Genomic DNA, 22242 nt, shown 5'->3' on the forward strand with positions numbered 1-22242 from the left:
AGTTTTTACTGTTTATTAGTACTATCATTAAAGGTGTTGTACACATAGCACTTTCTAATGTCTGTGGACGTGTTCCTACGGTGTTAGTATGCGTGAAATTGTGCTTAACCAGTTATTATGAACTGGTTTTTGCTAACAATGGCTAGCCGGCTAATGTTCACATTGTTCCTGTGCAACTGGAACTTTATTAGCTTGTGTTATTCGAGTGTGACGTTATTCTGAGGTCCGAGCGGGAGAATCAGTTGTCTGATGTCACACAACAATGGCGGCGCTCACGGAGACCGCGAGCCATTACACCAGGAGCTCAGCAGTCGGGATGACACACCCGAATAGTCATCTACCACTGAAAAATGAAATACTCAAGTGAACAATTAAAAACTGCAACGGTTACTGTTGGTTGGGTTTACTGGTTTATTCACCGAGACACGTTACACTCTTCAATAACATAACAAAACCGCAAAGTTCAAGCACTGAGACGTCGTAACACAAACACACTGACCATTTGGCAAAATGAATCCAGTCATACACGTCAAAATAAAACCAACAAACACAAAAGCAGTTACAGCACAAACGTAACAAAGTGAAATGAAGGATCAGCTACACATTCATTCAAGCACAAGCTAACGTTAGCATTCAACTAACTTCATAGCTAACGTCAGCATTAAACCACTTCCTAGCTAACGTTAGCAATCAACCACTTCCTAGCTAACTGAACTCAAGATTGTAATATAAATGCCGAATCCGATGCTAAAGTAGAAAAAACTGTTGTGTTGCTGTAAACTGTTTGAACATAATGTTTTTAAACTAAGTCAAATGCCCTTGTGTCTTTTCCCTCGGCTTCAGAAACGTTATGTAACAAGATGCTTTAGCATTTAGCATTTAGCCCACACATTTAATTCTAGTACATTTTTTAATAAATGTGTCCAAGAGGTGCGTCGATAAAATGAAAACTCTTTTGTTATCGTATCATGTGACAGTGTTGAACAGCAATGTTGGTTGAATTTTAATGTTAGCCAAGAAGTAGTTGAATGCTAACATTAGCTGTTGTCTAATCGGAGCTAAAGTGTGATAAATTGTGTTGTTTTGAATCTGAGATTATCGAAGAAACATGAAGCTAAATATTCAAAGGAGGAAAAAACTCAAACTGCGTTTAGTGTTTTGTTCCATTGAATAAAAAGAAAATCTATCCAGTAGGATTATGTACACACTGACACAGCGTCTCTCAAACTCTCACAGACACAGTTAATAAATAAAGTTAAATACGTGTCGTATATCCTTCAGCTAACACCATGCTAGCTATGCTCAGTCCCTCCCGACGTGCGTTGTGTCAAGTTTAGTTATAGAGGGGTAGTTCTCACGATTCTTTTTCACTAAAGGAGAAACTGGGTCATTTGGAGGATTACACTCATTTATTCTGTTAGACTGAAGATCAAGTCTTGTTATCCAACACAGCAATAGTGGTTAGCCTAGCTTAGCACCAACACTGGAAGCAGGGGAAAACTATTTGCCCATTTAGCTCAATCAAAAATGAACAAAGTACAAGTGTGATTAACGGACTACATCTGAATTTGACATGTAAAGCGGTGGCATTGTGGTTCGCAGCAGTTAGGTTCTGGTTCTGTAGACTGTAGCGTTAGCAGAACCTTTCACACCTGATGTTTGAATGAGTTTCTGCAGCTCAGATAGTGGATTATTATTGTGATGGTGTTGTTAGCATCCTGATACAATGACTGATTCCCCTGACTCCAGTTATGGAGCGGAACTAAACTTAACTCCTCCTGTTTCGGTGCTGGACACAGACTTGAAATGTAATTCAAAGATTTCTGAAGATGGCTGACAAGCTCATTTGACAAAATGTATGGTTTTCTGTCCGATGTGGAGCTTTTCGTGGTTCTTGTACCGACATAATAAAACTATGACTAAACTTAAGATGGTTGATCACTGAGATGTGGAGACAGATTTAAAGGTAAAGGACATGAGCACCTCCTTCTGAGAGAATTGCATTATTAAGCCATTGATCTTTTCCCTTTTCTGTCCCTTTGGTTTCCTGGGTGCACCCGACTTTGACTTTTTGAGTATAACTGATGGTTTTCAAACTGTTCTCATTTAGCTGTGAAGCTGCCACTAAGCAAAGTTGCTAAATGCAGCTTTGAAGTAAAAACATTTTGAAAACATCAGACAGCTGCTACAGATATTTTCTCCCATTTATCATAAAACAAAACGGATACCAGAGTTGTCCTTTTACTGTGATGCTGATGTTCAAACCAAGCGCTGGTCCGACCGACGTCCTGCGGTTGGTGCTCGCTGTGAGGACAGGAGGAGCGGACTCAGTTGAACGTCTCCTTGTTGATCCACATTAGGGTCCGTGTCTCGTTGGGCTTGCACTCGTACTCGATGTTGCTGAACTTGTTGCCGAACTGGCAGTGCTCCCTCTTGTAGTAGTTGTAGTACTTTGCCTGCCAGACTGTCTCGAATGCCCCCGCCTTGTTGAACTGGACAGAAAGAGACTGCGTCACCAACACTGCAGCAACAATGATGAGTGGCTTTTGATTTCATACTTAAAACACAAACAGCTTGTCCCTGCCTGAGTCAGCCTCTACCTGATATCTCCTTAAGGTGGCGCTGCTGTCTTACCTCGATACTGACTTGGACAGGCTGCCGGTCTCCGCTCTTAGTGTGCGGGACGCCCTCCGTGTCGTACTTGCCGTGATAAACCACCGAGTCCTCGTCCCTCGACTGCTGCTCTAGAGGGAAGACGATGCCTCCAATGTTCATGTTGCTGTGAGGAGGAAGAAAAGCATGTTGTGATGTTACGTTTGTCGTCTTCTTTTCAACGTTACACACGAGGGGAACCGAGTCTTTCCGTTTGTGGCTGAGGCCAAATGTCACGACCTGCCCTGAACCTCCCCGTTTAAACTGGGTCACACTGGGGAGGACGTTCGGACTGGGATCTCTAATGGGACTGACTGCAGAACCCAGAAACAGAACTCGACTGATGACTGACGCTTCTCAGATGTGCTGTCACTTCACATCAAGGTTTCCGGTTCCAATCCAGATTCACGACACATGACGATGTCGGGACTAAGTCCACACGTCTACGTTCACATGTACGACACATGACGATGTCGGGACTAAGTCCACATGTCTACGTTCACATGTACGACACATGACGATGTCGGGACTAAGTCCACACGTCTACGTTCACATGTACGACACATGACGATGTCGGGACTAAGTCCACATGTCTACGTTCACATGTACGACACATGACGACGTCACATAATCTTCACACGGAACCTGTAACTTAACGTAACGATAATTATCAAGGAGACAGCGCCCCCTGTCACCTGAATGTTCTCCTGCTCCTTCTTCAGATCCCAATCATAAAGTCCAGAACATTTTCGGGACCAAATGTCGGGAAATTTTAGAATCTTTCTTTAAGTTATTTTAATAATTGACGACAAACTTTTAATTATTTTTCTTAATTTAAGTTTATAATGTTTTATTGTTTTGAGCAGCTGGACCACGGCCTCCTCCACCTGAGCCTCAGGGAACGTCACCGCAGTGATCCAGTTACACATGATTCATTAATCATGGAAGAGGAGAGGAGGAGAGGAGAGGAAGAGGAGAGGGGAGGAGAGGAAGAGGAGAGGGGAGGAAGAGGAGAGGAAGAGGAGAGGAGAGGAAGAGGAGAGGAAGAGGAAGAAGGAGAGGAGATGAGAGGAAGAGGAGAGGAAGAGGAAGAGGAGGAGGGAAGAGGAAGAGGAGGAGAGGAGATGAGAGGAAGAGGAGAGGAGAGGAAGAGGAGAGGAAGAGGAAGAAGGAGAGGGGAGGAGAGGGGAGGAGAGGAGGAGGGAAGAGGAAGAGGAGGAGAGGAGATGAGAGGAAGAGGAGAGGAGAGGAAGAGGAGAGGAAGAGGAAGAAGGAGAGGAGAGGAGGAGGAGGGAAGAGGAGGAGAGGAGAGGAGAGGAGAGGGAAGAGGAATAGGAGGAGGAGAGGAAGAGGAGAGGAAGAGGAGAGGGGAGGAGAGGAAGAGGAAGAAGGAGAGGAGAGGAGGAGGAGGGAAGAGGAGGAGAGGAGAGGAGAGGGAAGAGGGAAGAGGAAGAGGAGGAGGAGAGGAAGAGGAGAGGGGAGGAGAGGAAGAGGAAGAAGGAGAGGAGAGGAGGAGGAGGGAAGAGGAGGAGAGGAGAGGAGAGGAGAGGGAAGAGGAAGAGGAGGAGATGAGATGAGAGGAAGAGGAGAGGGGAGGAGAGGAAGAGGAAGAGGAGAGGGGAGGAGAGGAAGAGGAAGAAGGAGAGGAGAGGAGGAGGAGGGAAGAGGAGAGGGGAGGAGAGGAAGAGGAAGAGGAGGAGAGGAGATGAGAGGAAGAGGAGAGGGGAGGAGAGGAAGAGGAGAGGAGAGGGGAGGAGAGGAGAGGAAGAGGAGAGGGAAGAGGAAGAAGAGGAGGAGAGGAAGAGGAGAGGAAGAGGAGGAAGAGGAAGAGGAGAGGGAAGAGGAGAGGAAGAGGAGAGGGAAGAGGAAGAGGAGGAGGAGAGGAAGAGGAAGAGGAGAGGAAGAGGAGAGGAAGAGGAAGAGGAGAGGAGAGGAGGGGAGGAGGAGAGGAGAGGAGAGGAGAGGAAGAGGAGAGGAGAGGAAGAGGAAGAGGAGAGGGAAGAGGAGAGGAGGGGAGGAGGAGAGGAAGAGGAAGAGGAGAGGGGAGGGGAAGAGGAAGAGGAGAGGAGGGGAGGGGAGAGGAAGAGGAAGAGGAGAGGAGGAAGAGGAGAGGAAGAGGAGAGGAGAGGAGAGGAGGAAGAGGAAGAGGAGAGGAGGAAGAGGAAGAGGAGGAGGAGGAGAGGAGGAAGAGGAGAGGAAGAGGAGAGGAGGAAGAGGAAGAGGAGAGGAGGAAGAGGAAGAGGAGGAGGAGGAGAGGAGGAAGAGGAGAGGAAGAGGAGAGGAGGAAGAGGAAGAGGAGGAGGAGCTCGGACTCGTTCTGTTCTACAATGACCTGGATGTTGGAGCTGGTTTCATTCCCTGAACTAAACGTCTTTAAACGCTTTCTTCTTACGTGGCCTCGACGGTTCCGGGCTTCAGCTCCACCTGGATCTTGTACTTGGAGCCCGTGAGCAGTTTGATGGTTCGGTTCTGACCGAAGCGGGTTCCGTCCACCTTGAAGAACACGGCTCCGTCGTTGGGCTGGATCTTCAGGGAGATGGCGAGGTGGATGAGCGGGGGAACGTCGTCCATCGTCCCGGGTTGAGTCGCTTGTCTCGGCCTGTGGATGCTGAGCGGGGACCAGTGTCAAGCTGGGGGGAAGCACGCTTCCTGTTGTCAAAATAAAAGCGGAAGCTCGGCGGGGCTGCATCCAACGTTACTTTTCAGAATAAGATATGTCCTCAGGTTTATTCTGGTTAAAGGGATTTTATTTCTCTGCTCGTCGAGGAGACATCATGTATGTTGTGTTCAAATACAAAACTGCTCATTTAAAAGTCCAGCATATTCAAATGTTCATGAACAATTTAAATGGAATAAAATCTTTTTCCAGACATTTTACTAGTGGGCTGCAGGAAAAGTCCAGTGACCCTGACTCAGACATTTGTTCTCACATACAGAACCTCCAGAACACGCCAGGAACACGCCAGGAACACGTCAGGAACGTGTGAGACTTCAGCTCATGTCTAAAAGAAAGCCATATAGAAAGATGTTCCAGTGTAATAAACTCCAGAACTTTACCAAAAACGACTTCATATGATAATCTGCTTCATTAATAATCTGCATCATTAATAATCTGCTTCATGAGTTTCACAAAGATGAGATTTATTACATATTTACATCAAAGCAATGAAACAGCTGAAAAAAACAATTCACCAATAAAGTTTCTGTTCCATTTGATTCATTCTCTTTCTACATGATTCTTTTTCTTAAAAAAGTAAAAAAACATGTCCAACTGTTTGTCTGATAAAAATACAAAATATACAACGAAGATCGGCCCCTCTGAAGTCGTGGTGCGTTCCTTAGAAAACGTCATCTGTCTAACTCCGCCTCCAGGATCTCTCCCCACGTCTCAGCGTCGAGCGGCGTCATTCTCCTGCCGCTCAGCTCCTCCGCTGACCTCACGTGACTGTATCTTCCTCTCAGCCAATCTCTCTTCACGCAGCTGCGAGTGTAGTTCCTCACCAACGTCACCTGCAGAGAGGAAACCGCAGCCAATCAGAGGACGGGACTGATATGCTCATCTTTTTATAGATAGGAACATTTTTAATGAGCAGAGGAAAAAGAGGCGGACTGGGCCCGAGCCTCCATGTGAAGGAGCTGAAAGGTCACCACAAGCACAAAGAAACTAAATGTTTCTATTTGTTCTGCTTTTCCTTTTTGGCATCCACCAACAGGGCCGTGGGGAGAGGATCTAAGTTGGCGCTCCGTGGTTGCGGAGATGAAGTCTCATTAGGTCACTAATGTCTAAAGAGCTCAAAATGTCTGTGTGAACATTCATCAAGTCTCTTTTGCGTCATGTTGGACCGTGGCCATGTTGTTAATCACCACAAGTTGGAGAAGGGTCGCTCTGAGGAAGCCACTGATGAAGGTAAACACAGACACAGTTGGATGAGTTTTCAGGCTCCGTAAACAGAGCTCTCGTTTGAGGATGGAGCTTTGATAGACATGATGCTACATCTTTCACTGCGCCACATCGGGACAGTGTGTCCAGCTCCTTGGGAAGCTGCTCCTCCTGCTGACACTGACCGCTCCCGGGCCGCTGCTAGGGTCAAACTGTCTCGGTCGAACCGGCTGGTCAGCGCCACTGACACCAAGTCCCGTATACCATGATGCATTGCATTATTTATATATAAGAATTATTCCGTTTTTAATTATTTCTAAAAACTTCCCCAGGTAATAATATCTTTGTAAGTAAATAAGAACAGAACAATTATTTTGAAAGTTTAAAGACTATTATATTTATACATCTGTTTTTAGACATCTTATGGTTTGTCTGCCCTTTCCAACAGCACCCGCTTCCCACGGCACCGTCCACGGCACCGTCCACCAACCTTCCAGGACAGCCCGTGTCTCCGGTCGCTGTCCACCTCCCGCTGACAGACGGCTCGGACCAGCAGACACTGACTCCTCCACAGCTGCTCGCTCTCCTCGATGAGGTCGTGCCACAGTTTGCAGGCGCACGACGCGCTGACCAGACTCTCCGGGTCCAACTCGCCGAAAATCCTCACGCTCATCTCTGTTGGCAGAGTTTCTGCAAAGTTCGGAGGCTCGGTCTTCCTGGTGGATGTCAGAGACGGTCCTCTTCCACGGAGGAGGACCACGGAGGACGTCCTTGTGGGCTCATGCTGCATAATAGAGTCCAACAGTTTGAAACCACCTGAAAGGTTAGAGAAGACAAATATGTGATGATACAGGGAACAGCTTCTGTCAAAGTCCTGGTCCCAGCAGAATATCAGAGAAAGGTTCAAGGACACACTGTCTCGTGCTAACAGTGTCCCGCTGTCTCTTGCTAACAGTGTCTCGTGCCAACAGTGTCTCGTGCCAACAGTGTCTCGTGCTAACAGTGTCCCGCTGTCTCTTGCTAACAGTGTCTCGTGCTAACAGTGTCCCACTGTCTCTTGCTAACAGTGTCCCGCTGTCTCTTGCTAACAGTGTCTCGTGCTAACAGTGTCCCGCTGTCTCTTGCTAACAGTGTCTCGTGCCAACAGTGTCTCGTGCCAACAGTGTCTCGTGCTAACAGTGTCCCACTGTCTCTTGCTAACAGTGTCTCGTGCTAACAGTGTCCCACTGTCTCTTGCTAACAGTGTCCCGCTGTCTCTTGCTAACAGTGTCTCGTGCTAACAGTGTCCCACTGTCTCTTGCTAACAGTGTCCCGCTGTCTCTTGCTAACAGTGTCTCGTGCTAACAGTGTCCCGCTGTCTCTTGCTAACAGTGTCTCGTGCTAACAGTGTCCCGCTGTCTCTTGCTAACAGTGTCTCGTGCTAACAGTGTCCCGCTGTCTCTTGCTAACAGTGTCTCGTGCTAACAGTGTCCCACTGTCTCTTGCTAACAGTGTCCCGCTGTCTCTTGCTAACAGTGTCTCGTGCTAACAGTGTCCCGCTGTCTCTTGCTAACAGTGTCTCGTGCTAACAGTGTCCCGCTGTCTCTTGCTAACAGTGTCTCGTGCTAACAGTGTCCCGCTGTCTCTTGCTAACAGTGTCTCGTGCTAACAGTGTCCCGCTGTCTCTTGCTAACAGTGTCTCGTGCTAACAGTGTCTCCTGCTAACAGTGTCTCGTGCTAACAGTGTCTCGTGCTAACAGTGTCTCGTGCTAACAGTGTCTCGTGCTAACAGTGTCCCGCTGTCTCTTGCTAACAGTGTCTCGTGCTAACAGTGTCTCCTGCTAACAGTGTCTCGTGCTAACAGTGTCTCGTGCTAACAGTGTCTCGTGCTAACAGTGTCTCTTGCTAACAGTGCCTCGTGCTAACAGTGTCTCTTGCTAACAGTGTCTCGTGCTAACAGTGTCTCGTGCTAACAGTGTCTCCTGCTAACAGTGTCTCTTGCTAACAGTGTCTCGTGCTACCAGTGTCCTGCTGTCCCGTGCTAACAGGGTCTCGTGCTAACAGTGTCTCGTGCTACCAGTGTCTCTTGCTAACAGTGTCCCGTGCTAACAGTGTCTCTTGCTAACAGTGTCTCTTGCTAACAGTGTCCCGTGCTAACAGTGTCTCTTGCTAACAGTGTCTCTTGCCAACAGTGTCCCGTGCTAACAGTGTCTCTTGCTAACAGTGTCTCGTGCTAACAGTGTCTCTTGCTAACAGTGTCTCTTGCTAACAGTGTCTCGTGCTAACAGTGTCCTGCTGTCCCGTGCTAACAGTGTCTCGTGCTAACAGTGTCTCTTGCTAACAGTGTCCCGTGCTAACAGGGTCTCGTGCTAACAGTGTCCTGCTGTCCCGTGCTAACAGGGTCTCGTGCTACCAGTGTCCCACTGTCCCGTGTTGACGGTGTCCTCTTACCGTGACGCGGCCCCTCGGTGTCTGACAGCTGAAAGTTTAAATGTCTCAACGGTTGTTTACACACGTCACCGGGTGAAACACGCATGCGCACAGGGCGACCCCCAGCAATGAAAAAACACTTTAACGTTTTGTCTATAATAAAATCAATAACGTTTTTCTCTGCAGATTGCTGCTACATTTAAAACACACAACAATATTTAGCTAATAAACAATAACATTTGAAATAATCCGAATGGGTTTCTGAGTGTAAAAGTCGTTTCCTGTTTATTAAGTGTTTATTTAATTATAGAATGTAATGTAGTCATCAATAAACTCTCCTGAAATTTAGTTATTAACGCAAATATTTTCTACATTAAAAAGAAACATTTAATAGGAAGTGATTCAGGCGGAGTTTGGTGAATCTGCGGATGTGAATCTACAGGACCGCGTCACACCTGCTTTCTGCTCTAGTGCGCATGCGCTGCTGCGTCCCGGAAGTGTTGGTGCCGCCGGAGGAGTGTTGGATGTTTGTTTGTTTGTGTTTGTTTATATCTGTTTTCGCGGGGCTTTCTCCTCTGTGACGTCAGCTGAACCTTCCTGTCCACGTGTTCCCAGTCTCAGTGTTGTTGTGTGTTTTCTAACCAGCGCCTCCAGTGACCCAGTGACCCGGGCGGAAGCTGACCACATGTCCGGCTTCGACCTGGCCCCGGTGGACGGCGGGGCCCCGGTGCACCTGCCGCCGGGGGAGACGGTGCTGGGCAGGGGCCCCTTACTGGGAGTGAGTGTCCTCTGTGGTTTACTTTAACTGGGACATCAATGGATTGTGTGGTTCACCTAAAGGTCACATGTCACCTGTCCTACCTGGGTATGACCGGATTAACCCGTGTCAGTGTCACTTTGATATATTTACTTAACACATTTAAAACAACTTTGTTGACCAAAGTGCTTCACAAGTGTAATGGTACAACAACAGGGCAGTAAAACCTAAAAATAAAATATAAGATATACAATAAGATAAATAAAATCAGCGGAGATGAAAACGTACCCAACTCGAGGAGGACGCCTGGGACAACAGGCGTGTTGTTAGTAGTGATTTAAAGTGTGTTAAAGACGGAGCCGATCTCGTGAAGTGGAAGGTTCCACAGGTTTGGGCCGACCCCCTCTGGTTAGGAGCCTTGTCTGAGGTTTGTCAGGAGCAGTTGAGTGTTTGATCTCAACCCTTGAAGGACCCGGGGTCAAATCTGATGTCGGCCCCCACGACACCCCCGCCCCACATTTACTGTCCGACAGGAACATGTCAGGAACACGTCAGGAACGTGTCAGGAACGTGTCAGGAACATGTCAGGAACATGTCAGGTCTTCAGCTCATGGAGCTTCAAAAAACCTGTCAGTTGACAGAAAACGAATTTAAACTGTTTAAATAGCAAAAGAATTGTTTTAATTACATTTTAATAAAGGTTTTAAAATGAATATTTTGTGTTTATATTTTTCACAGGACATTGAACATCACCATTAATATCGACTGTAACAGTCAACACGCTGATCTTTTAATTTGGTCCCTCAAACTAACATGTGCTGAAAGTGGTCTCCTGCTTTGTCCCCACGTTGTCCCAGGTCAGTGATCAGAGAGTGTCCAGACGTCACGGGCTGCTGCAGAACCTGAGCGGTCAGCTGCAGATCAAACCTGTGAGTGAAAAGAACTGAAACCGTCCCTCACTCGTTCATTCACACACTGATGGACCATCAGGGAGATTCAGTACTTCAAGTGCACGTGGACATGTGGAGTCAGGGATTAAACCCCCGACCTTGTGATTAGTGACCGACGGCTCCCGAAAGAGAAGCCAAATTGTCTAGATCGCCCCCTGGTGTCTATTTATACGATCTGAGATTCACACTCTCTTCATCAAGAGTTGCTCCAGGTTCATGAATCAGTTCAGGTTCACAGAGCTTCTCTTTCCGTCATTTGAGTCCACAAACACTTTTGGAGTCTTAGAAGTCAACTTTGTAGCAGCAGAATCCAATACAATTGAAGTAACTAGTAACCAAAGCTTCAGATGTAAAGTGTCCACAAGCCCCAACATTCATATTCAACTTGAAACGAGGACCTTTAAGCCTAAAAGTCCACCAGAAGTGGCTAAGCTAGCGGACGTTAGCACGTCTGACAGTCCGCGAATGCACCTCGTAGGAAGATATCGGAGAACTTTACCTAAAATGACAGAAACCATCTTTGAAAAACATTAATATAACGTCTACTTTGATGTTTTAGTTTGGTCCATGTCCCATCTGCTAACATGCAGGAAGCAGGGTTATGCTCTACACTGCAGCCAACCACCAGGGGGCGATCCAGATGATTTGGCTTCACTTTAGAGGAGCCGTCATGTCGTCCATCTTTATTTACAGTGTGTGCTCCTGACCAGTGTATTAAGTCTTTAACGGACGTCACATGTTTGATCCCTCACCTAACCCTTCAGCCCTTGGTGGACGTGAGCTGTGGTCATGAGTTAATCAACGTTATTTGCTTCATATCATTGAACAAACACAAACGTGTGATATAAAACATGTGATATAACAGAAAGAATAAAACATTTTGAATAATAGTTTCAGTTTGGACCCACCTGAAGTTCACTGGTTAATCCTCTGCTTCCATCTCTAGATGCACGTGAACCCGTGCTTCATTCAGTCGTCCCTCACTGACGACCCTCGACCTCTGAGAAGAGGTTCCTGGTTCCCTCTTCAGGACGGAGACTTGTTGTCTCTGCTGCCGGGGCAGTTCATCTACAAGGTGCTGGCTGTGGGCGCAGGAGAGCACACTCCCAGGTATTCACATGTCAGGAGAGATGTGAGAGGAGTCTCCTGCTCTGCACCGTGGGATCTCATATCTGTGTGCTCCGTGCTGACTCGTGTTTTATCTCTGAGTTCCTGGAACCTGTGATTGATTGATGTCAAATTCATACTGAGCAGCAGCAGAGTTTTCAAACTGTCCTTTTTAATTTGTCACTTCCTGTAGAAACAGTCAGACGTTTGAAGAAGAAAAAAAAGAAGAGGAGGAACGTCCCACTTCTCCTGAGCCAGATGTGGAGCCGCCTCGTCCAATCAGACTCGGCCGTGGACAGACTCCGCCTCACGAGGAGCCAACGTCGGCAGCTCTGTCCAATGAGGAGGAGGAGGAGGAGGAGGAGGAGGGTCCCAGACGTTTACATCAGGTTCAATGACTCAAAACTAAATCACCAGAGAAGCAGGAAACGAGCAGGAAACTAGATCATGAATATTTAATCGTTTAGATGATTTAAAATTCAGCAGCGACTCGACTCCCGTTTCAAAAGCTCCTTCAAATGTGACCTTCTATCTAACGAAGGCTCCAACAGGCCGACGCCTCTCAGGCCAACATACGTATTATACATACATCGTTTACACGTTCAAACATCAGGCTTCTAATGGAACGGTTCACATGTTAAAAACCAAGAACCAATAAAACGTTCTCCTTGTGTCTAACTACAGCTCTGTTGCTAGGCGACAAGCTGCTGATGCAAACCCTAACCCTAACCCTCTGAAGATCAGACGTCTCATTTCAGTTCAGAGCTGCTTCGATCTTTAAAGCAACACTGTAACAGTTACTGAACAACAGCGCCCCCTGCAGCCACATGTGGTGATTGATTCCGTTGGTCTCTTAGTGAAGAAGTGGTTTCATGTGTAGAAAAAACAAAGATAATCAGTTGACTGAGTCGTCCCTCTGGATATTACCCATGATCCTCTGCTTCCTGACCCTGAAGAGCTGCAGCTGTAACAAATCCACCAAACTGTTCAGAATTCTTCATGTTTTAACAGTTTCCTGCTGAATCTTGGAGATAAACTCTGGTTTTTAATAACTTCAGTGTTTCTAACTGATCTCAGTTCAGCTTCACTCTTCAGCTGCAGCTGGTTGTGACAGTTGAAGCTGACTCTCAGTCAGTTCTTCTCACAGGAGATGGAACCCACTCAGCAGAGTCACAGAGAACAGACGCTCAGGGAGTGAAGGAGGAAACTTTCTCATGTTCACACTAAACATCAGACTGATGATTTAATGTTAAAAACTGGACAGACAGGATCAGCACATTGTCCTGAGAAGCAAAACGAGCTCATGTCCTCTGACTTGTGATGTCATTTTCAGTCAACACATCGATTCTGACCTTTTGATCTCTTCGTCTTTTCTCATTCAACTGGATATTTTTCATCATGAATTCACGCCCCTCCTCCGCTCACCACTCGTCGAGGGCTGATTCATATCACGAGTCTCTAAATGACATCTTTAAAGTCTCCAGTTACATAAATTCTAGGCTTTAAGTTTAAACAGTATTGATTCATTTTTGGATTATTTATTGGATTCATGGTTTATTGTGTAAAATGTCTGAAGGTTTCCCAGAGACTTAGATTTCAAAACTCAAATATATTAATGAATATAAACGATAATCAGTCAGTGGATGTGTCTGAACTGGAATCAGTGTACTCCAACCAATCACAGGCTGGAGCAAACCTGCAGGCGGCCAATCAGAGAGCTGTGTTTTCTCTTGTTTCACACAGGAAGACTTCACGCTTCCAAAGGAAGAGGAGGATGATCGCTGTGCTGTGCCTGTGATGAAGAAGAGAGTTTTACCTGCGTGGATGACGGCAGCTGTCGCTCCCATTTCGTCCTCCAGTCCCAAAGGTACCACCCCCCCCCCCCCGTGTCTGTCACATGACTGCAAAGAATCACAATCATCTGTGGTTGTTTGTCTCCACCAATCAGAGCAGCTTCAGTCTACCTAAAAGGTCACATGACCTTTGCCCACTGACATCTAATTAGTTCATCTTTGAGTCCAAGTGAACATTTGAACCGAATTGAAAGAAATTCCCTCGAGAAGTTCGTCAGATAATGTGTTTACAAGACAGATGGAAGATTAGAAAATGAATGCCTCCAGCCACTAGATGTCACTGGTGCGGAAAAATCTTAAGTTCATCGATCAAGCTCCTTTTCTTTCTGAGCAGTTTTATTTTCACATGTAAAACTGCTCAACAGCAGCAACAACCACCAGAAAACAACTGTGCCTCTGCACCAGCGACACCTAGTGGCCGGAGGCGTTATGTTCTCAGGTTGTTGTGAACACGGTGTCTCAAGAATACCTTGAGGGAATTTCTTCAAATTAGTTACGGTTAAAATCTTTTTGTTTATATAAAAACATTGATGTTAAATTTCTCTTCCGTCTCTTTTAGTTCAGTCGTCCGTTAAGAGAAGTAAAGCACCCAAATTGACCACGCCCACTGTAGCCCACTCACCTGAGGAGGCGGGGCTTAGTGAGGAGGGGGAGGAGCATCCTAGGAAGAGGAGGAGGAAGGTGAGTGATGAAGATTGAGTTCAAATGAATTCAGCTCGACTGCTCTACATTTTCATGTCCTGAATAAACGTCTCAGGGTTGTTAGCCGTTAGCTTAGCATTTAGAAATAAACGTACAGACTGTTTACTCATTGATGTGGAAACTTTTAATGAATATTTGGAAAGTTAATGAATAATTTTACTAAAGTAAAATAAGAACCATTTTCCAGTTGCAGCTTCTCAGATGTAAAGATTTGCTGCTTTTTATCATAAATGAATCTCTGTGATCTAAGTTTTTACTTCTCTGAAACAGCCTTATGTTTTCAGGTAGTTCCTCTGTCTCGGTCACTTGGACTCAAAAAGGAACTGGTCAAAAGTCCACGTGACCTCACTTAACCTCTTCAACGTGATGTCTCGGGCCTTTGAGAATTTCCTCAGATTTTGACTCGGACTCTAAGATGAATTAATTAGATTCCATTGTAATGAATACTGTAAATATTTAGGTCTTCAGACCCGTGTGTTGATTTTTGTCGACTTTCAGGATGTTGCCACAGTCCGTCATCAGCGTGGCTCCAGCAGCACTGAGACCAGCGGCGAGTCTGACAGCGTCGCCATGGAGGTGGGAGAGGAGGGAAAAGGAGGAGAGACATCCACGGCGGTCACCACCGCCACGACACAGGCACCTGACGTCACTGAATCCAAGAAGGAGGACAGGAAGTCGAAAGAAGAACAGGGGACTAAACGATCCTCGTCTGTCTCTGCTCGGCTCAGAACGCCGTGTCCATTCGGGAAGGACTGCTACAGGTGAGTTCACCTCCTCCTCCTCCTCCTCCTCCTCCTCCTCCGCAGCAGCAGCCGAACTTAAAAAGAGGAAGTTAAAGGATGACAACAAGCTTCATATATTATGTAAATGTGAGTCCCTACGTCTAGTGACTCGTCTACACAGCTGTTCCTGGTTGTTTCTCGCCAGCTTCTTTCGCGTCGCTTCTGGAGTTTCAGTCCGTTTCTCTCACAGAAGCTTCCACGCTTTTGAAAATCGAAGGTTTTCAGAGTAGCTAGAGACGATGGAGACGAGGCCTCCTGGAACGAGCTCCTAATTTCTTTGAGAGAAATGTTTTTCACTTATTCTTTGTTGTATTTCATCATGTGACTGCAGACTTCATGTCCCACATTCAGGGACATTTTCAGATGACCTGCTGCTGGAATCTGTGTTTTTAGTTTCAGGATCAACTGTTTGTCTTTAAGACGACGCAGCTTGTGTGAGAGACTGAAAACCTCTTATCCACACGTTTGTTTCTCCAGGAAGAACCCCGTTCATTTCCAGGAGTGCAGTCACCCCGGTGACAGTGACTTCGAGGAGGAGGAGGAGAACGAGGAGGAGGTGGACCGACCCGAGTGCCCCTACGGCACAGACTGCTACAGGTCAGACATCGCAGCGCTGTTGTTGTACCTGCCAGATGACAGGCATTGGTTGAAAGGCATGATGGGAAACCTGATGACCGGCCCACAGGGACCCACGCTGTTGCAGGCGGAGGTGCAGGCTGTCATCATGACTTTCCATGTTGACCACAGGGGGGCGTGACGCACATTCAGAGCATTTGGCTACTGTAAACGACCAATCAAAATCCACGACAGTTGATGTGACGTCACACGTCACATTTTTACCAGACACTCGTGAACACGAGGAATCAAACTTGTGACGTCTGTTTCACTGCAGATTTGACGAGATGTAACAAGTTAATTCATGATCTTTAGCTGCTGGTTGGTGGATTTTGTTTGGACAGAGCTAGGCTAGCTGTTTCCACCTGTCTCCAGTCTTTAAGCTAAGCTAACTGTACGTGGTTTGGACCGACGCTGTCGCACCGTGGTGCCGCCAGCGCACGTCCTCACCATCTGTCAGCGTTTTCACAGAGCTACATAATTACTAATAATTATTATAATTGTGTCAAACAGCAGCTGTGGAGTAATTCAGGTCATGTTCTGTCTCTGTGTCACACACAGACACACACAGACACACACAGACAGACACACACAGACAGGATGTGACCACATACAGAAAGTTCCATTACACTGTCTATGTGAGTCTGATCATAATCTGTGGATAATCTCACTGTGTTTCTCTCACAGGAAAAATCCTCTTCACAGGAAAGAATACAAACACACAAAGAGAGCAGGTGAGCTGCTTTTACACGTCACATGTCACACGTCACACGTCACTACACATGTCACATCACACGTCACTACACATGTCACCTCACATGTCACACGTCACTACACACGTCACACGTCACTACACATGTCACCTCACATGTCACACGTCACTACACACGTCACACGTCACTACACACGTCACACGTCACTACACATGTCACATCACACGTCACTACACATGTCACCTCACATGTCACACGTCACTACACACGTCACACGTCACTACACATGTCACCTCACATGTCACACGTCACTACACACGTCACACGTCACTACACACGTCACACGTCACTACACATGTCACATCACACGTCACTACACATGTCACCTCACATGTCACACGTCACTACACACGTCACACGTCACTACACACGTCACACGTCACTACACATGTCACATCACACGTCACTACACATGTCACCTCACATGTCACACGTCACTACACACGTCACACGTCACTACACACGTCACACGTCACTACACATGTCACATCACACGTCACTACACATGTCACCTCACATGTCACACGTCACTACACACGTCACACGTCACTACACATGTCACCTCACATGTCACACGTCACTACACACGTCACACGTCACTACACGTCACGTCACAACATGTGTGTCTCTGCAGCTTTCAGCACATGATAAAAGTATGTGGACGCCTGAACACGGCTCAGTTGCTGATGAGTGAACCAGCTCATCAAAGATCGTAGAAATACCTTACAGAATGTTCTGGTCACAGTTTCCTCACATAATGTCAACACGTCTCTGCAGCTCGATCACAAACTGTCCCCATGAAGAGCCCAGTCGATGACGAAGATGAAGACGAGTACGACGACAGCTTCATCGACGACGACAGCGAAGACGTGGGCCAAGACTCAGACTACATCCCTCCGGACTCGGATGACAGCAGCAAAGAGGACGTCAACAGACTGCAGAAAGAAGCTCAGGTGTTTCTGAAGAGGAGGAAGTAGAACCCAACTTCCTCCAGTTTTTTTCTTTGTGTCATTTTTCAGCCGTCAGACTATTAATGTGACGTCACGATGTAACAACACGAGGTGGAACTGTTACTGACAGGAAGTGTTAGCGACGCTTTGTGTTCACCGCTGGTCGTCGAGTCATGTGACTGATGAGAACCAATCAGGAAGAGAACGTGTCATTGTTTACTAAAGTCTCAGTTTCTGTTCAGACTCAAACACAAGAGTAAAATAAAACAAGATTAGTTTCCAGTCTCTGATTCAGAGGCTGGAAAACTCCACCAGGCGTAACCATAGCAACAGTGACGAGTTTTAACACTTACAAGTGTCAGTGTGGACGGAGCCTGAGATGATCGTAACATCAAAAAATAAATAAATCAACTCTGAAACTGAAAAGATGTTTCACAAAAAGTTTTTATAGTGTGATAGAGAACAGAAGAGACAAATACACGTCTTAAAGTCCAATCGTCTTCAAAGACTGGGCTCGTGGAGCTGCTGAGAGAAAAGGTCTCTGATCGATCGTCCTCCTGGTTTAATAAACGCTCGTCAGGAACATGAGGCCGTCGGCACCTCCGTGTCGACTCCGCTGCCGCCTCTCGTCTGTTTGCTCACATCGTCTCACAACATTTCTGACTTCTTTCTTTCAAGTCGCGTCCTGTTGTCAACGTTTAAAACGAGCTGTACGCCGTGTCGTCATGGCAACCGAAAGCAAAACAACTGGTTGTAATGATTCCGGTTGAAAGAGAGAAAACACACTCACACACAGGTCATGTGGAAGGAACCATTTGAAATGGGACAGTCCAGTTACGCTGCTGTGATGAACTGAAACACCCGAGGGAGAAGGTAATCGATTCCTCAGTGCAATGAGTTCCGCTCTAGAGCACTAACAGAGTCCACACACTTCTGGCCACGTGTTGTATGCAGGAGTCATCCTGACTTTAGCAACCTGAGGTTCACCTACAGAGTTGACGTCAGGTTTCATCAGAGCAACGCACTGATTCTGTCTTTTCAGACCTTTTCTTCCATAAAACAGTAAAATCACAAGTCTCCTCAGAATCTTTGTCACATCAAAACATGATGCTGCGTCAGAGCGACGCCTCCGTCCTCAAACCTTTTCTATGGTTCTTTAGTTTCACATCTGAAAGAGAATTCAGACGTCAACATGCAGCTCTGCTCTCACTGAAGACGAGTATCAGTCCTTCAACTCTTTGATTCTTATTATCAGCTGCTAAAGAAAGTTCAGGTGACTCGACCAATCACGAGTTAGTCTCAGCTCTCAATCATAACGTATCAGTGATATCTCTCAATATGTTATTATCATTTGTTCATTTCGGCTCCAGGGAACAGTTCACGTCATCAGTTTATACATAAATACACATCAGGTGTTTCGATCGTGAACAAAATCGTTTTCTGTTGCTGGACAGAAAAAATGGAGGCAATTCATTTAGTCTCCACGGTGGTTTAATATCAAGACACGTTTTTATATCATCAAATAACTGATTCAAACCAAACTGATCAGAAACACTTGAACAAACATCTGTGGGATAAGAACGAGCTGAAATGCAACGTCTAGTTAGATCGTTTTGTTTGGTCCATGTCCCATCTGCTAACATGGAGGAGTTTATGATCGAAGATGAGTCTGAACTATGGCGTCCAGAACTGATCCTCAGAGCAATGCACTCTGGGAGGTCTTTATCTTGTACTTTAACTTTTTTAAATAAAGCAGTTTTTTTCACATCAGTGTCTCGTTTGTGCTGAAGAAGATTTTTACATCCAAACAAATAATGAACGGTCTCAGTGTTCGACCAATCAGCTTCGACATGCGGCCCTGACACGTCTGGAACTGTTTTAATTCATGAAACTGTCCCACAGGAAGTCATTCTACGAAATGAACTTTCTGTGTGACAGGTTTAGGTTCAGTCCCTGATTTTCTCCAAAGGTTCTTGGTTCTTGTAGTTTCTGGTTCCTGTGGTGTGTCTCATTCCACAAGTTGTAGAGCTGCAGCTGATCCGTCAGATGTTTGAGCTCTACCTCAGCCGAGCCCCCTCTACGTCCTCCGTCACTCGGAGGGAGGACGTCCGTGCCTCCCCTTCCTCCACAGACTTGGCAGTCACGTAGGTCACCAGCCTCAGCGGGAACTTGCCTGCCTTCCTCAGGCGCTTGGTGTTGTTTCGGACACTCACGAAGCAGAGGGTGTTGATGACCCCGTTGCTCATGGCGATGCACTCAATGATGTAGAAGGCCACCAGGGAGTTCCTGTCCCTGGAGATGAGGGAGGGGTAAAAGTCCCGCAGCAGGGTGAAGCCGTAGTACGGCGCCCAGCAGAGGACGTAGGCGACCAGGACCAGAATCAGCATCACCACTGTCCTTCGACGCCTCTGGAGCCTCTTCCGGATCTGCTCCGTCTGAAAACCCGGAACGTCCTTAAACCACAGCTCCCTGGAGATCTGGATGTGGCAGACGACCATGACGGTCACGGGGCCCATGAACTCCAGGGCGAAGATGAGAAGGAAGTAGGAGCGGTAGAAAACCTGCTGGTCCACCGGCCAGATCTGAGCACAGAAGGTCTTGTGGGTGTCACCTTCCACATGTGGGTACGTTGTCTCAGAGGCCATGTAGGCGGAGGGGATGGAGATGAAGACGGGTACGATCCAGACTGTCAGGATCACACAGCACGCCGTCTGGTGCTTCATACGTGGCCTCAGAGGGTGGAGGATCGCCATGTACCTGCAGACAGAGCGAGTTCATGTGGGTCAGGGCGATGAAGCAGGTTTCTCTCAGAGTCTTGATGGTGGATCCTGATCGTGGACTATGATCACATCAAGTCTGCTTGATATATAATATGTCTCCTCAGATACTCGACCATTACTGACAATAATCCATCAGTTCATTGACCTTCAGCTACAAAGTGTTTATTCTAATCAAAGCTGTAAATACTCTGATCTCTCTGATGTTCTCTGTTCCACGGGACATCTGTTCACTTGTGTCCGTCCTGGGAGACGGATCCTCACATGTGTCTCTGAGGTTTCTACCTTCTTTACCTGTTAAAGGTTTTAGTAGTTTGACTCTTGTTGAGGGTTAAGGACAGAGGACGTCTCACCTTGTTAAAGACTCTGAGACAAACTGGGATTTGTGAATATGGACTAGACAAATAAAATTTGATTGATTGAGTTGATACAGAGGTTGTGTTAATTTGTATTAGATTTGTTTGTGGAATTCTCCCTCTGTTATTGTTTGATTTAAATAATGTAACGGGACGGGGGACAGACACAGTCTCTATGGGTTGTGGTTGTGTGACTGGTCCAGAGGGAGCGCAGAGAAGTGCACTGCAGCTCTGCGTCCTGGTCCCACCTCTGGGTTGTCCTTTAATACACTGGGTAATATTCCTAGATAAGAGAGCTGCTCCATCCCAAGTGGGAGGAACGCGTCTCTCCCAACAAGGTTTCCTCCAAAGAGTTTGCCAATTATCTGCAAAGCCCAGATCCGTTTACAGGACAGCACCTGGACAGCCAGCGAGAGTCCGACATCGTTTTTGCAAAAGCACACACCGACTCCACATTAACTTTACTGACCTCCGACATACGAAGCCAGGAGTCGTTGCTGAATTACGATCTTACTGTATTTACGTTTATCTTTAGCCAGCAGCTGCAGTTTGGATCTGGCCCCTGCTCTGGCCCCTGCTTGCTCTGGCCCCTGCTTGCTCTGGCCCCTGCTTACTCTGGCCCCTGCTTGCTCTGGCCCCTGCTTGCTCTGGCCCCTGCTTGCTCTGGCCCCTGCTTGCTCTGGCCCCTGCTCTGGCCCCTGCAGTTGACTGTGGTCGCTGGTGTCGCTGACCTCACGGTTCTCAGGACCGAGTCGCCAATGACCAGAGTTTGCTTCTCAACGGATGCGTGGTTGAGTGGCGAGAATCAGTTTGAACCGTGAGCTGGTGGCTCTTTAATCGTGGGCTTTTTAAAGATAGCACCATGCCCCCTCCGGACAGTCCACACAGTCTACACAAAGTGTCCACAGTTCCAGAATCTAAACTCTGACCATATTCCTGCTCCCAGAGGATGAACCCCAGTGAACTGACCTGTCCACGGCGATTGCGAGCAGAGCGTTGGTGGACACGTAGAGTGACACAGTGCGCAGGTAGTTGGTGGCGGCGCAGAGCAGCAGGCCGTGGTCCCAGGACAGCTGCTTCACCACATAGTAATCCAGCAGGAAGGGACAGCACACCACGGCCACCAGCACGTCCGACACCGCCAGGTTGGCGATCAGCAGGTTGGTCAGGTTTCTGAGCTGCTTGTAGCGAGCGAGGCTAAAGATGAAAAGACAGTTTCCGACTCCGCAGACCAGCATGATGCCCACCAGCACCACGGCGATGACCACGGTGGCCACGAAGAAGGCTCGGCCCTGCGTGGTGTCCGGGATCTCGTCCAGAGGAACCGCATAGTCCAGACCGCCATCAACCAGGAAGTAGTCAGATGACGCCGAGCTGCTGTTGGTGGGGGCGTCCATTTTGGATCAGGTCAACATGTTCAGAATCTGTAGACGTCAAGAAAATAAAGATTTTATCCCCAGTCAAGGATCCGGATATGGATTAAAGGTGACTCCCCCTTTAATGGACTGTTTGGGGGTTAAGACTTGGTTTTAGGGTTAGAATTAGGTTTAGGTTAAGAGTTAGACATTTACTTTGGAGGGTTAGGGTAATCAATCAAATTGTATTAGTATAGCCCATATTCACAAATCCCAGTTTGTCTCAAAGGCTTTAACAAGGTGAGACGTCCCTAACCCTCAGAG

The 22242-nt window shown here is 47.1% G+C and overlaps 4 protein-coding genes across 8 annotated transcripts in view; 1 reads left to right on the forward strand and 3 right to left on the reverse strand.

The window, feature by feature from the left end:
* aplf (aprataxin and PNKP like factor) overlaps positions 1–22242 on the forward strand; it is a 60784-nt gene that overhangs the window by 11646 nt on the left and 26896 nt on the right. Inside the window, exons 2-13 of one of the 2 annotated variants that reach the window (XM_034589623.1) lie at positions 3545–3555; positions 7430–7433; positions 9587–9719; positions 10556–10627; positions 11595–11758; positions 11949–12144; positions 13499–13622; positions 14168–14289; positions 14809–15071; positions 15570–15689; positions 16395–16441; positions 17258–17497. In XM_034589623.1, coding sequence (XP_034445514.1) covers positions 9627–9719; positions 10556–10627; positions 11595–11758; positions 11949–12144; positions 13499–13622; positions 14168–14289; positions 14809–15071; positions 15570–15689; positions 16395–16441; positions 17258–17457 — 1401 coding nt within the window. In that variant the 5' untranslated portion in view covers positions 3545–3555; positions 7430–7433; positions 9587–9626 and the 3' untranslated portion in view covers positions 17458–17497. Of the gene's footprint in view, positions 1–3544; positions 3556–7429; positions 7434–9586; positions 9720–10555; positions 10628–11594; positions 11759–11948; positions 12145–13498; positions 13623–14167; positions 14290–14808; positions 15072–15569; positions 15690–16394; positions 16442–17257; positions 18107–22242 lie in introns of those variants that run through there. The other variant, XM_034589613.1, reaches the window with a different exon arrangement.
* Positions 2088–5712, reverse strand: cnrip1a (cannabinoid receptor interacting protein 1a). Its single transcript, XM_034590569.1, has 3 exons — positions 5045–5712; positions 2635–2779; positions 2088–2492 (listed from the first exon to the last, which is right to left on the reverse strand). The coding sequence occupies exons 1-3, from the start codon at positions 5221–5223 to the stop codon at positions 2328–2330; spliced, it is 489 nt and encodes a 162-aa protein (XP_034446460.1). The 5' UTR covers positions 5224–5712; the 3' UTR covers positions 2088–2327.
* LOC117764503 (F-box only protein 48) lies at positions 5772–9078 on the reverse strand. 4 transcript variants are annotated; one of them, XM_034590346.1, is made up of 3 exons: positions 8963–9077; positions 7023–7348; positions 5772–6162 (listed from the first exon to the last, which is right to left on the reverse strand). In XM_034590346.1, exons 1-3 carry the CDS (start codon positions 9045–9047, stop codon positions 6001–6003), a joined length of 573 nt encoding a protein of 190 aa, XP_034446237.1. In that variant the 5' UTR covers positions 9048–9077; the 3' UTR covers positions 5772–6000. The 4 variants fall into 4 exon arrangements, with proteins under 4 accessions (XP_034446237.1, XP_034446263.1, XP_034446254.1 ...); XM_034590372.1 differs by having other exon boundaries at positions 7023–7356; positions 8963–9042; XM_034590363.1 differs by having other exon boundaries at positions 7023–7350; positions 8946–8995.
* Positions 19340–21979, reverse strand: prokr1a (prokineticin receptor 1a). Its single transcript, XM_034589949.1, has 2 exons — positions 21533–21979; positions 19340–20187 (listed from the first exon to the last, which is right to left on the reverse strand). Exons 1-2 carry the CDS (start codon positions 21958–21960, stop codon positions 19488–19490), a joined length of 1128 nt encoding a protein of 375 aa, XP_034445840.1. The 5' UTR covers positions 21961–21979; the 3' UTR covers positions 19340–19487.

The sequence above is a fragment of the Hippoglossus hippoglossus genome, chromosome 1, assembly GCF_009819705.1.
Source record: "Hippoglossus hippoglossus isolate fHipHip1 chromosome 1, fHipHip1.pri, whole genome shotgun sequence".
Lineage (NCBI taxonomy): Eukaryota > Metazoa > Chordata > Actinopteri > Pleuronectiformes > Pleuronectidae > Hippoglossus > Hippoglossus hippoglossus.